Source organism: Scaptodrosophila lebanonensis, unplaced genomic scaffold (genome assembly GCF_003285725.1).
Source record: "Scaptodrosophila lebanonensis strain 11010-0011.00,11010-0021.00 unplaced genomic scaffold, SlebRS2 tig00000089-arrow-pilon, whole genome shotgun sequence".
Taxonomy (NCBI): Eukaryota; Metazoa; Arthropoda; class Insecta; order Diptera; family Drosophilidae; genus Scaptodrosophila; species Scaptodrosophila lebanonensis.
Genome location: NW_022060565.1, coordinates 1,556,774 through 1,574,488, shown reverse-complemented (window position 1 = coordinate 1,574,488; position 17,715 = coordinate 1,556,774). Strand labels below are relative to the sequence as shown.

The window sequence follows — 17,715 nt, the reverse complement described above, 5'->3', positions numbered from 1 at the left end:
CGTCGCGCTTTTTAACTGTGGCCCACAAGTCAAACCAAACGTCTAACGAAACCTCGCGTGAGTCGCAGTCGCTGCCGCAGCTGTGGTCGCTACCCGTATGACAATTACGCGTAAAAAAATAAAAAAATAAAAACATACAAATTTATAAATGCATATGTATTTGACAATGATAAAGGAGCGTGCGGCATACGCAGCATTAAGACAGCAGCAAATCGAAATGAAAAACACCAAAGAAATGATACAAGTTACTTTTTTCCCGTAGACCCCTACTGCGAAAGTTGAGTTGTTTACCTAAATTGATGCCAATTGATAAATTATATCACTTTAATGTATTGGTGGGTGTATTGGTGTGGGTGTGCGTGTGTGTCTCTGTTCTATGTGTGTGTGTGTGTGCTTGTATGGCGTGTGGGTGAGCTTTAATGCGATTACAAGTAACCCCAGGCGGGCAATAGTGGCCCACCTCAGAGCCCACAGTCGGAGCTTATACTGGTGTATCGCTTGCCTTAGTCTCACTTCACCTCACTTGGATGGGAACTGTTGACACCTTTTATGTCGCTGCTCTGAAAGGCAGTCCGCTTTTTCATATTTTGCGTTAGTCAATCAGTCAGGCAGTCATTCTGACACCACCACAGTCAGCTGGGGGTGGGCATCACCGCCACCACCAGCACCTCTATTTTATGTATTTGTTTGACTGTCTGTGTGCCTGTCTGTCTCCATGTCTTTATGTCTTTCGTCTGAATGTTCATCTGAATGTTCATCTGAATGTTCGTCTGAATGTTCGTCTGCCTGTTTGACAGTTTGTTCGTCTCTCCAACCGACCATTCGCCTCTCGACGTGCCCATCCACAGCGATATAGCTTTAGGGGCGGTAACTCATAATTTGTAGCAAGTTTTATTGTGCTATTTTTAACAGCATTTTGCTCATTTCTCTCTCTCTCTATCTATATATATATATATATATTTATATATTAATGTGTGTGTGTTTGCTTTCTAGTCCGCATGCTGAAAATGTCTGGAAGCTTAACGTTGAAATGCAGATTGAAATTTGCAGCTTAAGGCCTTTTAAAGTCTATAAACAGTCTATGCCATACAAAATTAAATTTAACATTTTTCAAGCCTTTACTACTTGTTTTGTTTGTGTCTAGCATACATAAGCTTTCAATGGCTTAAATCATAATTGATTAAAACAGTATATATTCTTGTTTATTACATTAATAGAACTAAAGAAATGTATTTACATACTCGTATTCCTTGTGCACAACAACAAATAAGTAAGATAATCCTGTTTATTTACTCAAATTAATTTGTATTTGCTAGCTACGCTATTATAAAGGTAATTAATTGTGCCAGCCACTTAGCTATCTATTTATTCAGAAAACTTAAAAAAATAAATCATCCGACTATTTCGACTTACACTCAAATGGTTTGTTAAAAACTTCGTACAAACATGGATTAGATAAGTCAACATGCCATGCTTAGTATCCCAAGCTATTATTGTTCAAGAGTTCTTGATCTTCAAACGGACGGAGGGACAGACCGATTGAAGTATACATACAAATCCATCCAGTGTACAAACTATTGGAGAGTCTTGTGAAAGCAAAATTCATCTAAATGGCAGAAAATTGTTTATATTTACATTAAATTAAATTTTATTTATATATCATTCATAGACACCTTTGCAATTTGTTGTCCTGTTCTCATGAACTTCTTAACATATTCAATCTCAAAATAAGCATGGGCGTTAATAAAAAAATAAAGAAAATGGTAAACAAAAATTTAACTTTTTCGTTTAAATGCAAGCTGACTTTTTGATGGTTATAGTTCTCATTCACAACAGGTTTTATTACATTTTATGTACATTATTCGTTGCCCCATTCCAACACTATGGGTGTAGTTCTTCTATAGCTACTACTTAGTTGCTTTTTGTTTATATGTTTAGTGCGCTCATGATTTATTAAAATAATCATTAATATGGTAGTATTTCGTTTATTTCCTATCAAAACTAATTGATTTGCAAAGTACTTCATATTCTTTTTAATATTCATAGGACTGCGAATTTCCCAGCTGCATTTTCCACACTCAACAAATTGTTGTTGTTGTTGTTGTTGTTGTTGTTGGGGGTGCATTACGATTTAATGAACAATTAATTTGTATTTCGAAATAATCTAATTCCGTGCAAAAATTGCCGTAATTTGCCAATCAAAATTGAAACAGAGACGAACGCAATGCGCGGACAGTAACAGAAACTCTAACAACACAATCAACGATGATGACGACAGCAACAACGACGACAACGCACTACGCACAACACAACACACAACTCATAACACATAACAAACACATCGCACAACGACCACGACCCAAATCCGTATCCATAATTCCATTCAACGCACCCGAACTGGCCAACGGTGGCTGCCGATGATTGCCTTTGCCTGCGTTCTGGCGACCGTAACTGCAATGTGCCAAATGTGCGCAGTTGTTGTTGTTGTGGTTATTGTTGTTGCCGGTGGTGGTGTTGTTTTATTTTGTATTTTTTTTTTTTTTGTTATGACTATGGTTGTTGTTGATCTTCTGGGGGGCCGCTGGCCTTCAGCGATCAATGTCATTTCGTTTGATTTCATTAAAGTGTGACCCCAAAATGACTAAAATGAAATAAATAAAATGCTCGCCCAGGCATGAGAAGGAGAGCCAGCACTACACTATCGTGTATCGGAGGTGGCATAAAAATGAAATGGAAAGAGTTAGTGGTCGGGGTGGGGAGGTCCAGGGGTACTCCAACGAAAGCAGAAGTGCTTCGTGTGGTCCATGACGCAGCAACCGCAACAACCCTTGCCCAAGGTCTCAATTCACAGTCTCAGGTGTGCAAGTTAACAGCTCCATTGACTACAGCCACACAATTTATCTTATTTTTAGGTTGGCCAACTTCCGCTCTCCACCACCGTCGCCCCCGCCACCCCCTACCGATAAAGTGCTATGCTTCAGCATAACTTTGACTGGCTTATAAATGTCGAACGATTTATTTGCGGCTGTTAGCGGCGAGAAGTTTCCGCCAACATGCGTTGGCCGGAACACAGATATACTTTCCAACATATATCGGCTTAAGCCATCCAACAATAATAACAACAACAACTAGCAGGGAGAAAAAACGTGCATAACAAAGTGTTTCAAATTTGTTTACTGCAAAAGTGAATTGCTTTTGGCACAGGCATACCTGTGAGCTGCTCTTTGAATATGGCTGGAAATGATCGAAGGGGAGGAGGGACGGCATCAGCATGCACCTGGATCACAGAAGCCTAGAGGAGGGGTGGGGCCAGGGGGGATGTCAGCACATTGATAACTTTTGAGGTTTTCGATTCGCTGCCAGAATAAACTGTAATTGGCAGCAATCGAACAAATATAATTAAATACATAACAACAACAACTAGTAAGCTGTTGAGTTATTGACATGGAAGATGAAAGCTGATACGAGAAACAAGAAACGCCTACCTTTATGCTACGAATATATTGTACTAACAAGTATAAAGTTCCCTCAACAGTTTTAAAAGCCTGTAAACTGATGGGCGACTTTTCCAAATCAAATAGAATTCTGTGCAAAACTTTTAACAGCTATGGTCAGACTGGCAAACATTGAATATTAAGTTACTATAAGTCTATTGAAACACATAAAAGAGACTTCTTTTCAATCCGTACTTGTAATAAAAAATGGGAAATTTTTTTGAAAGTTATTTGATCTTTTACATAAGTGAGTAATACGGAATATTTTGGAACTCAAGTTACGAGCCATTCATAATGCTCTTTAGAATAGATGAACACAGATGAATTTCTAATACTAATTATCTTTATTCTTCAAATACCAATGCTCTCAGCTCCTCCGCACATAATGATTAGGCAAACTACAGATATATCCGCTAACTATAGTAACTAATGCGGAATATATATAATTTTTGGCTGTGATCCATACAGCAGAGATACATATATTCGCATATTTAAAATGAACATTTAAAAACTTGTAAAGATTTTTATGGATTCTGATTTTAAATTCTTAAAAGTAATTTTATGTTTGCTCTGTGTTTAGGACTTCTCAAATAAAAGTATTCAACTATACCCAATAGATTTTTATAATTATCTGTCAAGTTTTTCGTTCGCTCTCCTAAAAGTCTTTTATCATCCTTGTACTTCAAACTATTCACTCGTAGTGAATCCAATTGGAGTTACAGAGTTCGCATAGGAAAAGTATGGAAAGAAACTTGCAAAATGCGGTTTCAAGTTTTAATAAGTACCTAAAAATTGCATGCTCATAATGGTTTCACAATTGTTCAATAAGCAAAATCAATTTTATTACAACTCATCATATTCATATTCTCCACATATTATATATATATTTTCATATAAAATCTAGTGATAATCAACTTAAAGTGTACTTAATGCTATGAAAAAAAATGCACACAAAAAAACGCACTTACGAGTACAATAAGAGAGAGCTTATATCGAAATAGCGTTAAATACAATACATAATAAATACAATACAAATAAATAAATTAAACTCTAGCTAAAATAGTTCAACAGCGTGCACTTGACGTTCGTGCAATCGGGCAGTGAAGTGAACAGCACGCAGGACAACTTATAATCGTAGATGAACTCGCACGTGGGAAAACTGCAATGTTGGGAGAAGAGACAGACACAGCGAATGAGAATCAGAGCGAAAATGTGGGGGATGATGGGTGAGTGGTGAGTGGTGACTGGTGGGGGGTGGGGGGTGGGGAAACGGGTATATGAGTGTTGAAAGAGAAATGAAATTATCGAGAATTACGCTCGAATGGCGTGGCAAAGGAAAAATCACAGCTCGACAAGTGCCATACCTTATTGTAAAGAACCAAGTGCACTTGAAGTTGCACAAAATTCCATACGGTTTCTTCAGCTGCTCCTTCTTATTGACAATCGTGTTCTGCAGATTGTAGCCATCGTAGCGGCGCCAGCAGTGATTGATGTTGCCTGTGGGCATGCCAGAGTTGGCGCAATACGCGGGAGGGGGAGGAGGCGTATAATATAGTACATTTTTTTCTTTGCACATATAGTATGTATGTGTGTGCGTGTGTGTGTGTGTGTGTGTGTGCGCGCGAGATATATCAACACTTACGCCTTATGTGATGACTGCCGCCATGGTGATGAAAATCACGTCCTTCCAGTTGACTACCATGACCATTGGTGGCCTCAACGCCAAGACTGCTGATGCCCAGACCACCGCCACTGCTAGACCCTCCACCACCCGTACCGAACAGCAGCAGATACCAGAGTATCAGCGAGCTAACGATGAAGATATAAGTCACTAATTTGGCCATTTCCTATGCTCGTTCTTGTTCTTGTTCTGGTGCTGGTTCTTGTTGCCGTTGTTGTTGTCGTTGTCGTTGACGCTCTGACACTGAACGTCGACGTCGGGACAGAGGTAGAATTATAAGTATGGGGTAGGAGTAGGAGAGGGGAGCAGGGAGAGTACTACTACGAGACTGAAACTGAGATTCAGGCTACAACTGAGCTCGGGCTGAGGCTGGGGCTGTGCTCTGCTCTGCTCTGCTCTGCTCGGCTCGGCTGTGGCAGCTGCTGCACTTTCACAACTTTTGGCACTGACACCACGCGTTGTTGGCTTTCCCTCTTTTTGGTGTTTCTGCTTCTGGTTCTGTGCTGTTTTTTTTCGTATTTGTTCTTCCTCTTTTTATGTCGTTTTGGGTGGTCGCCTGTTAAATGCACTTTGCACTTCTCACTTGTTCTTGCCGAGATGAGACTTCTCGTTTGGCGGCGTGTTTGCTATGGCTGCCGCCTTCGTTGCCGCTGCGAATGTCGCCCCTGCACTGAATACATTTTCTGAAAAAGTGAATTTGTTTTGCTGCGCTCCGGCTCTGTACACAGCGCGCACACATTTGCTTTTTTCTGTCTCTGATTTGTTTTTTTTTTCTTGTTATTTATTTATTTGCTCTTTTTTTTGTTTTTGAACTGTGTGCTGTTGGTTTTTTTCCTTTTTTCTGTATACTGCAGAGCTCACGTTTCAAATCTGCACGGCTATGTGCGGTTAGTTGGGCATTTTGGCTCTTTTCGAGCTTGTATTCAATTTGAGTGTGGATTTCTGCTGCGTTTGGTCTGTCACTCATTTTGCTAATTTAGCTAATCAAAGCGCGAATTAGCTTAACAGTTGGTGTTTGTGTGTTCGTCTGTTAGTCCGCCAGAGGGTAACAACTTGAACGGGCCAACGGACTTGAAAGTCTGCGCCTCACAATCTCCCATCCTCCAGTCTACGTCGCTCGTTCATTGGCAGCCTTTGTTCGTTGTGCATGATTGAATTGAAAAGCTTACCATTTATCAATAGATCTTTGATACCTTTTAGTAATAAAAGCTCAGCAAACTAACATCTGTAAATTATCTATGATCCCGCACTGGCTTGAACTGAGTTCGAATAACCCTATTTTGGAAATATTTTCCAAAAATTAGAAACCAATTTTTTTTAATGAGACAATGATTGAAGGTTTTTTTATAACGTCTTAAGTCTCTAAAGGACATTGATAGGCTTAGTCAAACCCTGTAAAGATTGGTCCTACCCTCCCTGCATTGCTAAAACTCTTCATTACAGATTTCGATATATCAAAATACTTAACACAATACGAATTCTCAAAAGGTGTGTTATTGACAACAGAAAACAATTATATAATAATCTTAATTATTTTTAACAATACTTTAAATAACTCAAAAGTTGTTTGATTTTAAATGTTTTCAATTAAATCTAAACGCATCCCTGAATGGTTTTCTTTCAATATTTTGTATATATATTTATTTATTTACAGGCATTCTAATAAATACAACTTCAATTTCCTTATTTTCAATAGTTGTAAATCCGATAGGTAGATCCGATAGGTGCGGATCCATTTTTAGGTTTTCTCAATGTAAAATTAAAAGAAGCTTTCCAAATTTAAAGCAATGCATCACTTAACTAGACAGGCGGTTTCTCCTGGTAAATGCTTATTGAACATAGATTTCTTATTTACTTAAAAATTAAGTTATCTTCCCCAAACCACTTCTAAAAATTAAATAAAATGAGCTAAGAAGTAATGTTCTTTTGCTCCTATTTAACTTTTAGTTAGAAACGAGCTTTTAATCTTACATTAACTAGTAGTGAATAAAAAAGCAGACATGGATATGGTGTTTTGGGTTCATCTTGTCGTGTTGATCCCGTCATTTTTCTTTATGGATGTTACAAAATAAAAATTATGAGAAACAATTTACACTTAAATTTCAGTGAAGCATACAAATATTTTTAAATTTTAAAGCATGCATACATATGTCAGCTTATAGTCTCTAAAAAAGATCCACTATATCATCCATCATAGCTAAGAATATTTTGCGAATGGCAAATAGATGTTAGGTTTGATCAGACCACTTTATCATACAAGTACTAGCAGCTGGTTAATTTCAATCCGGAGTGATATACCATATTATAATAATATTAGTTTATAAATTATTCACAACTCTTACTTACCTCTTAAAAAATGTATTAAAATAAAAACAGCTAAAAGAAGTACTGGCTTTACAAGTTAGTTAAAGTCATGTATAAGATTTTGAATTCTCATCGATGAAACGCATTTGCCACTCCCTTGGCGTCATCGTTGCCTCAATTTTATGATTTAAGTTGTGGCTTAATGGTTTGTCAGCTTGACAGAACTTTTTAGCAAACTACTTGTAGTGGTGCAGTAGCTGGCAACTTGAACTCATCTCAAAGAAATGAAACTTTATGTGCCATATGAAGGGCGACAACTTTATGCGCACTCCACAGATACAATTTGAATGCTACTCAAGCGCAGGCGAAGAAGGGGCGGACCCACAAACGAACGACGGCAAAACTCAAGCCAACAGGATTTGCTTGCATACGCAGCCCAGTCAAACAGTTATAAATTAAAAATTTATTTAACTGCAGTTGACAATTTATTTGCATTTAATTTACCACAAAAGAGAGAGGGACAAGGAGGAATGGTGCTAGGGTAGAGGGAGATGGAGTGAAAGGCTTAACTTGTGCCCGTCAGTATAACAAGTGCCAGTTGGTTGCCGTGTGGGCCAACTGGGTGTTGCATTGCATGATATAATGTGGTTATGTGGCATATGCAAAGGCAAGTTGTAAGAAAAGCAATGAAATGAAATGAATGTCGCTGAATGAATGAATGGCTGCATGAATGAATGAATGCATAACTAACACGACGTTGTAGACATTGCTTTCTATATATACGTTACATACACACATACATACATACCTAGTGTTGAAGTTGAAGCTTCCCAGCTGCACTCTGTTACTGACTGACTGACTGACTTGCAATTGCCGTGTACAAAGTGGTTTGGAAAATGAAGTGTTTGACAACACTTTAAGTTGATTAAAAATTTAATAGTCAACCATATGGAGCATATGTACATACGAGTATGTATATATACACTCGTACATGTACATATATATGTCAGGCAGTGAGCCAACTTCCAGCTGCTGGTTGTGGGCAATGCGGTTTTCAAAACTTTGTCAAATTTAACCATTTAACAATCTGCCCAACCGCTTACCAACTACTGTGGTGCAGCATTAAGCCAATCGAATACATAGTTTTCATTCGACTTTAATTACTCCAAGGCTATGGCTATGGCATAGCCATATTAACCGATCTATGGTTGCTCTCGTGCTCGTATATCAATCGTTCAAAACAACTTAACGCAATTATGTCAGCGTAATAAAAAAATGTATGCTACACTTTTATTATACTCTGAGTAGATCAGCAGATATACGCCGTCATCTAGATACATACATGTACATACATGAATAGGCATACAAATGTACGCATATATCCAGAAACTGGCACGCAAGCCAAGTCGCGCGTGACTCAATTAACAACAGTGGTGGACATATAAAGTAGCACCCCAACTAAAGAACTAGTTTCATTTTTATACCCTGTACCCGTAGGGTAAAAAGGGTATATTAGGTTTGTGCAAAGTATGTAACATACAGAAGGAAGCATCTCCGACCCCATAAAGTACAGGGTGCGCCATCTTTTATGTCGGTATGTAAATATTGAATAACTTTGTCATTAGTGAACCGATTGACTTGAGTAGACCAGTGTTGAAAAATTAGTCTGAAGAAATTGTACAGAACCAAATTAAATAAAAATATCTCATACTTGAAAATCGGTTGTTTATTTTCAAAGATATTCAATGTTTACATACCGACATAAAAGATGGCGCACCCTGTATATGTATTCTGAATCAGCATGACGGGAGAAATCGATCTAGACATGTCCGTCAGTCCGCCTGTCCGTCCGACTGGATGAACCCCTAGATTTCGGAAACGGTTGAATGCACATTAACCAAACTTTTTACCAAACCAAACGAGTTTATTTTACTTTTTTGAATATAACTTTTCATTTAATTTCTAAAAATTAGCTCTTCTAAATCTTCTTCTAAATAATTGATCACAAACAGTTTTAGTGATGGGATTTTAATAAATCGATCCAACTCAAGATAAACGAGAAAGAATGGCAGCTTTCACCGCATTTTATATGTAAAAACTTAAAAATAAACTCGTGTTGCCGTGGGACTAGGAAAGGCTACTTACCAAGCATAGTTAATGTGAGTTCAGCCCTTTCCGAAAACCAGGTGTTCATTCAAAAGACGGACATGGCTAGAGTAGCTTATTTTTTATGCTGTATAAACCCATGGTACTGTAACCTGAACATTCGTCGTCAATAAAAATGTATGTTTAAGCGCAACTTTATTCTTATCATACTTATTATTTCTAAAACAAGAAATATGCTGTGTTGTCATGCTGATCAAGCATTCTGTTGGTACATAGATGTGCCCTGTAAATATCATTATGTAACTCACCAACCTTAGGCAAAAAAAATTGTAACAAGCACCCAAAATAAAGGAAGGAACGGTACGCATTTCTATGCCAACACAAATCACTAATATTGTAGGCCGGGTCTGTGACTGATTAGAGCAGCGAGCAGTGACACATTCACGCACACACACGCTCACGAACGTTGGTTCTGTGACAGTTGATCAGGCATTTGAGATGTTTAACGGTTTCAGGGCTGCACACAAAATTTTAAACTAAGAAGTAAATCAACTTACGAATATTATAATAAGAAGACGAATCGGCTTACTTTTAAAAACTCTCGTTCGCTAGATGCTATTGAATATAATAAACAAATAGAGCGTACAAGTAGTGGACACCACTCATACATTAATTACGTACTAATTTTGTAAATAAAAAACACATTCTCCAAATATGTATTTCAAATTATTTAAGTTATTCCAAAGCTCGATTTAAATAACAAAAAATGAAAAACACTAAGAGCCTTCTACCGATCGATCGCTTGAATAATCGACAACTAGTTAAATTTTTCTCCAGCATGCCGCAGAATTATGGGCTCCCTCCCTGGAACGAAGACGCACATTACTCACGCGCCATAAAAGCATTTAATTGTAGTTGATATTATTGTTATTGTTATTGTTGTTGTTGGTTTGTTTGTATCTCTTTAATATTGTGTGGTGTAGTATTATTGTTATTAATTAGGAAAACGGCAAACATTCCAGAACAATTTGATGCGCCTCAAAATTTTTGAGCAATAAATATAAGTTCGCTCAACGTGGTGTAACGATAAACTGTTGACCCGATGAAGAGACGATGCGGCGACAACACAACAGACGCTTCTATTAAAAAGTAATAACAATAAACAACGAAAACAAAAAAAGCGACTTGATGAATCTAAACAAGATGAGACGCTGCGAGCGCTCTGAGCGCGAATCAACGAAAAACCGAAGGTACATCCGTTGGCCACAACAACTCGATCGCCAGTGCAGTTTCGAACACGAACGCGTCGCGATGTCTCAGAAGTATCGTCTGGAGAATTTTCGCTATATATTGGGGCTATTCGCCTTCGTCTATCTATGCGATGTGGTTTGTGCCTATTCGGGACTAATACCAGTCGATCCAGGTAATATCAACTCCATCCATAAAATCTACAAGTATTGATACTAATGCCAACGAATCTCACAGCGAATCCGGGAAAATGCTTCTATCGTGGTGATCTATTAACGTTGGGTGTTAACGATGGCATATCCCCATGCCAGCGCCTTACATGCTATGAAGACGGCTCCATACTTATCGAGGGGTAAGTGTTGAAGCCTCATCAGCATAGTACTGTTACTCTTTCTCTGCATCACAAAAATGACCAACGATATTTAGCAGTTGATAATGCGATGACGATTTCATAGCTTGTAAGTAGAGCAGATGAGCCAATATACAGTTTTTGTAGGTCACCAATAATAGCAACAAAGTAAATGCGAGTTCTTTATAATTGGTGGTAGAATGTCAAAAACTCGTTTAACTAGGAATTAGGGGGGTCTACATAGTACGATTGGTCAATGTCTATTTCTATGTGGCCGGGGATGCTTCCTCATGTCATTTTACCGTTAGGGTACAGGAAGATATACGCGATATGTTTTACAATCTCACAACCTGCTGGTTTTTCGAAAATCCCAGTAAAGAAATTTATAGTATTATTCTATATGGTTTTATAACACATACTGCATAGTTCCAAAGACGCCCTATTCTCAACACTTTCGCGGCGTTTAGATTTTCCAGTCTACATTCTCTTTGAAATTCACAAATACTAAATGAAACGCCTAAGAACTATTAAGTCAAAGAGAAACTAAGTATAATGCCAGTTACAATCTAACCATTCTCTCACAATTTTATCCCAGTATTGTAAATTTGAAACGTAATTCAATAACTTAACTTACAATTTACTAACTTAGCTTTAAGAGAAAATGAGCGGAAATTAAAAAGAATCCCACCAAATTGTATGCAGGCTCTCGTATAGAACAAATATATATTACAAGTATATAGCTTAAAATGTATACCAAATATTATAATATAATATAAAATATAAGCAATATTGCTTAGTATCAGATTTTAATATGACATCGACCTCTACTCCTGAGTGTCCAACTTTGTTTAAAAAAAAACTTTAAAACTCGGAACTTTTACTTTTAAAGACAAGGAATGTTTAATTTTCGATTATTTTAATGACGTCTTTATATATTCAGTCATCTACAGATTATCTTCCTTAATTAAAGCTGTAGCTAGACCTGTTGTTTTTGAAATTTCTAAATAGGTTAATGCATATTGTTTATGAAGCCTAACATTTTATTATTAATGAAAAAGTAATGATTGATATTTAATGAAAATCATTTTAAAAAATATTAAAATTCAAAATAGGTTAATGCATTCATTAGCATATAGTTTATAGATCGCTAATAATAGTTTTTCATTTCAAAGTTGGGTCATATACAATTAATTATATCATGATACCCTTTCAAGGGCATATTGCGTTTGTTCTGTGTTTCTATTTATTTGCAATCTGGTCTCTCTGTTGTAAAACTATCGGTCTTCTTTCTAGTCATGTCAGCATGTTGTCACGGGAACTATCGGCCCGCTTTTGTGGTAAAACATAGGACCAACTCAGGCCAACAATATAAGAAAATGTATAGTACGAGCAAGTTAAAAAAAAGGGTTTGTTTAAACAAGTTCGAAAACGAACTTGGTCTTTGGTTTGTTATTTTAACGAATGATCAAGCAAAGCCCTAGTCCGATAAGAATAGAACAACATATTGGATAGTATGTCTAAAAACGTGCATATAACTAAATATACATAAAAACTTAATTTAAGTAATATTCATATTATGTTAACCTCTCCTTAGATTTGTATACCCTGTACCCGAGACAGACCTCACAAACATTACACGTACATATTCTTGGTCAGCATGATAGACAAGTTTATAAAATTATAAGTACGAGATGCATAATTACATATATGCATATTTTTTATTTAGTTTTTTTCCGTTATAGTGAAAAACATAAAAAAGAAAGAATCATCGAATTTGCATAGTTATGCGTTTTTGATGTCATAATTCTTGATCTTAAATGGTTTTTAAGTTTCATTTAGTTACACGGACAGGTTTGCTCAGCAAATGTTGAATTATGGTATACACCTAATTCTGTTTTTGCAGGGTCTTTTTTTTAAACGCTTTTGATATAACACGGTTTGAAAATTAAATATTCCATATACATTTCTTCAGAGATAAGGAACCAATCACCTATTTTTGCTTGATCATATGCACGGTTGTTTCTGGAAACAATCTACCGTGTCAAAACAGAATTGGGTGTATTATTGTTTTCTTGTTTATTTAGCAATTGCCACTCCATAATTCATGGACAAAACGAATATATTAATAGATATAGTAGGTATCTAAGTATATTCCAAACAATGTTTTCGCTTTTCAGATGCGGCAAATTGCGCATCGACAACTGCAATCGGGGCGAGCGCATAAATCTCGGCAAGCCATTTCCGGAGTGCTGCATCCTCAAATACAAGTGCAAAAAACCGGATGGTACGCCCTACTACATTGAGCGCGACGCCGCGGACAATGGGCCGACAAAAGCGGCAAATGTTGCGTAGTGGCCACCACAACAACAACAACATGAGCAGAAAAAATATACAACAACAACAACAACATCAGCAGCAGAAGCAGCAATGCAGAGTAGGAATAAAGGAATAAAAGCCAACGATGCCTTCTTAGATGTAACCAAAGAAGAGAATTAAAACAAACAAACAAACGTTCTACTCGTACACTACGCTAATTTATTTGTCGCATATACATACTCGTATATATTTTTATTTTTATTCCAAATACATACATTTAAATGTAAATAAACAACAAATTTTGTTCTCATACTCGCACACAGTGTACTCTATTTGCATTTGCAGTTGTAGTTACTTGTAAAGAGAGGGGCAAGTACACATATTTGCGCCCACTTCGTATCGCCCGCTACTCCTTGCTGTGCACACCTTTGCTTTGGCAAAGAAAATTGTATAATTACTGAGGGCACCCCGCTCATAAACAGCAATTAACGCGCTGTTGAAAGTGCCCCCTGGAGTGAGTGGCAGAGACGGCAGCCGGAGCCGGAGCCGGAGAGGGAGCGGCAGCTGCAGCAGCAGTTGTAAAAATAAAGCGCACCTTTTGTCGCAAACCGTTAATTAGTGCGAAATAATAAAGGTGCAGCTTGGTGCATGATTTGATGGGCGGGGCAGGGGGGGGTGGGTTGGCGGCGGCAAGGACGGTTTCAAAATGAAGCAGTGTCCAAGCTTTAACTGCACTGTGTCTTTATTTCCCAAACGCACTTCAGTGCAATCAAGTTTAGCAAATTACTCAATTAGTTTGAAAATGGCTCGAGAGGAATTCAAGAATGCTTCAACAATTTATGCAGTGAACTAAGCAGAGGACAAATGCCCACTTACCAGATGAGCTTAGTCAAAACACTGAGAATCAAGAATGCATTTAGTTGATTCTTAAGTACCATGCAGCTTTACCAAAGTACACGTATAAATGAAAGCATTTACAAGATAGCTTCTTCTACTTGTTTCATACACCATTGGTTTTAAATTGACTTACATACTATACACTTCTATTTTCAGAATAATTTATTAGCATTTATTGGACATAGATAGATCTAAAATGAAAGTTTAATAGACTTGCTACTATAATCCACTAATCAAAATCTTACAAAAGTTTGCGTTGCCCTACATCTGACAGGCAACCCCCCTTTTGAATCACATTCGAATTCTGGAAATGAAGTTCAACTAATTTACTGATAGAACAATATCTTGTGTCCGATTCATTCATAAATTTACAGCAATGGAAGCGGTAAGCGAAAAATGAGAGCACTTCAATCAAATATTAAGAGCCTCTTCATTGAATATCTTCTAAATACAGAAAAACGAATTGATAACTTCTAACCAAATTAGCGATATATTGTAAGTCTTTCAAGTGTTTGGAGGTTTGAAAATCATTTTTGAGAAGCTACTCAATATTTTACAAATACATACAAGTAATATACAAATTTGTAATGAGTATAATCCACTTCATAAAATAATGTATCGGCTGATTTTATAGAAGCTTAGGTCAGAACTTACCATAAACATAGATACTACAACAATAGATGATGAAGAAGTACCTAAAGTACCCATTTAAAATTGGAAAACTTCGATTTTGGAATTTCCAACACGAAGTCGCCTTATTGCAACAGCCGGGCAACGAACCCTGCTCTTCAATTCGATCCTGCCTCAGGTTTCAACTTATACAAATGATTGCTACTCCCAAGTCATTAGCCTTTAGCCATTGCTCTCCAGGGCAGCTGCTCGCATTATTTATGCCCCTAGATGTCATCTTATAGTTGACTCTTTTAATAACCAATTTTGCAGAATATCGCCCGCAACTTGAGGTGTTATTAGCCCTGCTGTAGCTAATGGCTTAAGTAACTTTATTTGACCTCGAACATTGCAAAAAGGAAAAAGAATCTACATTGGCAACCCTGCGGGCTAGCAACTTTAACTTAATGGAAAAACGCTCACGCACAACAAAAACACGCACACACACACACACACACACACACACAGAAGTGAGAAAGAGAGAGAGGCAGACACACGCTGATACGAATACATACACTGACACCAACACATACACAGTGCGACTTAAGTCTTGTATTATGAAAAGCTCATCTAATTTCAATCAATTGTGTCAGAAGAAGGACAATTTTAAGTGCTTCCCCAGCTGGTAAGGTGCAAGCGTGTTGGATATAAAAGTTTGAATGATGCAAGCGCATGGTGGGGAGCGTATGGAGAGTTGGCCAGGCAGCTACTCATACAGCTATATACCACATATATGTATATGTATATAATACCACAAGCCCTCACAAAGTGTTGGGAAAATCAAATTAAATGAAATCAAAACGAAATTTAATAACAGCCTCACGTGGCTTTCACAATAGTGGGTGGATAGATACCCACTACAGTACTCTTCCAAGTGATTTCTGGGCACAGATAAGTTACAATCAGCACAAATAAAAAGAATCAAAATCAACAGAGCAAGTCTATTTAAAGCTAAGTTTAGAATCGATTATCTTTGTGGCTCAATTTCGTATTTCATTGGAATACGCGTATTTTGATAATACTTTAGATTTTTATCAAAATTTGTTTCCTATATCGAATGGCTAATGCAAACGATAAACGGAAATAGATGAAACATCCTACAGATCGCTCATGTGATCACAAATTTAAATTATTCGACATATGCTAGTACATTTAATGAACATAGTACACCTAATTCTGTTTTTACACGGTAGATTGGTTCCTGAAAAAGTCGTGTAAAAAAAAGACATTGATCATATGTTATTTTGAATCGTGCAAAATGGAATAAAGTCGTGCAACCATATATAATATTTTTAATTTTCAAACCGTGTTAAATCAAAACCGAGTAAAAAAGGAGCGTGTAAAAACAGAATTAGGTGTATAAATAAATCCAACATACATCTTCCTTAGTTCTACTTATTATGAACAATGCTGCTAGGGAAAATTTGTTTAATTTTATGAAAACGTATTAAAAAAACAAATTAAATATACATATCAAGATATCAATTATTTTCAAAATACCAATCAACCGTCTGTTAGCCTTCATGTTGTTTTTTAAGCGGCCTTCAAACATTTTCCCTTGTAAATAAGAATCGAAGTTTTCTGAAAGCTGATAAATCGAATTATTTCCCGGGGCCAGGGCTCAAGCAAAGATCTTATGAGGGGCGTTCCCAGAAGTCAGCAGCCAACACCTCATCATTTTAACATAATAAGTCAACAGAAGGCGCACAAAGGTAATAAAATTAAATCCTTGCCGCGTTGCAAAGCTCAAAGTACCGAAAAATCAACAAAGCCCAACAAGCAAAATCAATGGTAAGTCACCTTGACGCAATGCCAGTTCCCCATCTCCACTTTAAAAAAAAAAACGCGCTCACTTTCCGCGAACCAAACGCTAGCGATACATAAAGGAAATACTATACAGAAAAATAAGCAAGGCAAAAAAAAAAAAGAAAGAGGGGAAAAAACTGCTTACGCGCATATTAAAAATGGTTTATTTGTATTACACAAGGACGACGATGGAGGCAATGAAGGCAGCATTTGGTCGTCGTGGTGGTTATGGAGATGGTGGTGTTGTTACCCTGGTTGTTGTTGTTGTTGTTATGATTGCGGGTGGTGTCGGCCCGCGGTCTCGTACTCGTCTGCTCGACAGCTTGCTGCTCCCTAGGTAACAAGAAACCCTCGTAATCGATTTATGCGCTCCTATTTACAATTTGGTTTTGAAACAGTCCACCTCCCCGCTCTCTGCACGGCATCGGCACAATCCGGCTCACAATTTCCAAGCTTTTTGAAATGCGATATAAAGCATACGCCAAAACTCAAGCAAATTATTTGCAAAAATGGCTGAACACTCCTCAGTGGATTGGGCGGCATCGGCATGTACATACTTGTACATATGTGTGTTGTTTGTGTGGCAAACGTGCACACATACTTGTATATACATACATATATTAATATATATGTATATATAGGGGGTGTTGGCTTCCTCTGCCAATTATATTTAAAGTTGCGTGCTCTTTAAAATCCACGCCAAGAAATGGTCGCAGCGAAGGCGACACAAAGCTGCTTGCTCTAAAACCAAAAAGAAAACTTTGCACAAAGTTGCATTTAATTTGATTGTAGGCGAAAACAAAAAGAATTGGTAGCTATACATACCTACACACCTACATACATAC

The 17,715-nt window shown here is 37.3% G+C and overlaps 2 protein-coding genes across 3 annotated transcripts; one reads left to right on the top strand and one right to left on the bottom strand.

Moving 5' to 3' along the window:
- Nucleotides 1-4,544: 4,544 nt before the first annotated feature.
- Nucleotides 4,545-5,471, bottom strand: LOC115626963. Its single transcript, XM_030522478.1, has 3 exons — nucleotides 5,137-5,471; nucleotides 4,859-4,991; nucleotides 4,545-4,653 (listed from the first exon to the last, which is right to left on the bottom strand). Exons 1-3 carry the CDS (start codon nucleotides 5,336-5,338, stop codon nucleotides 4,545-4,547), a joined length of 444 nt encoding a protein of 147 aa, XP_030378338.1. The 5' UTR covers nucleotides 5,339-5,471.
- A 5,402-nt stretch (nucleotides 5,472-10,873) lies between these two features.
- LOC115626893 lies at nucleotides 10,874-13,705 on the top strand. 2 transcript variants are annotated; one of them, XM_030522402.1, is made up of 3 exons: nucleotides 10,874-11,008; nucleotides 11,071-11,185; nucleotides 13,360-13,705. In XM_030522402.1, exons 1-3 carry the CDS (start codon nucleotides 10,897-10,899, stop codon nucleotides 13,532-13,534), a joined length of 402 nt encoding a protein of 133 aa, XP_030378262.1. In that variant the 5' UTR covers nucleotides 10,874-10,896; the 3' UTR covers nucleotides 13,535-13,705. The 2 variants fall into 2 exon arrangements, with proteins under 2 accessions (XP_030378262.1, XP_030378263.1); XM_030522403.1 differs by lacking the exon at nucleotides 13,360-13,705 and adding an exon at nucleotides 12,476-12,586.
- The last annotated feature ends 4,010 nt before the right edge of the window (nucleotides 13,706-17,715 follow it).

Bases quoted from the DNA above. Each gene is read 5' to 3' on its own strand.
- LOC115626963 (XM_030522478.1), bottom strand. From the start codon at position 5,338: ATGGCCAAATTAGTGACTTATATCTTCATCGTTAGCTCGCTGATACTC. The intron at 4,992-5,136 runs GTAAGTGTTGAT...GCATGCCCACAG, and splicing joins CGGCAGTCATCACATAAGGC to GCAACATCAATCACTGCTGG. The intron at 4,654-4,858 runs GTATGGCACTTG...CCAACATTGCAG, and splicing joins ACTTGGTTCTTTACAATAAG to TTTTCCCACGTGCGAGTTCA.
- LOC115626893 (XM_030522402.1), top strand. From the start codon at position 10,897: ATGTCTCAGAAGTATCGTCTGGAGAATTTTCGCTATATATTGGGGCTA. The intron at 11,009-11,070 runs GTAATATCAACT...CGAATCTCACAG, and splicing joins ACTAATACCAGTCGATCCAG to CGAATCCGGGAAAATGCTTC. The intron at 11,186-13,359 runs GTAAGTGTTGAA...TTCGCTTTTCAG, and splicing joins GGCTCCATACTTATCGAGGG to ATGCGGCAAATTGCGCATCG.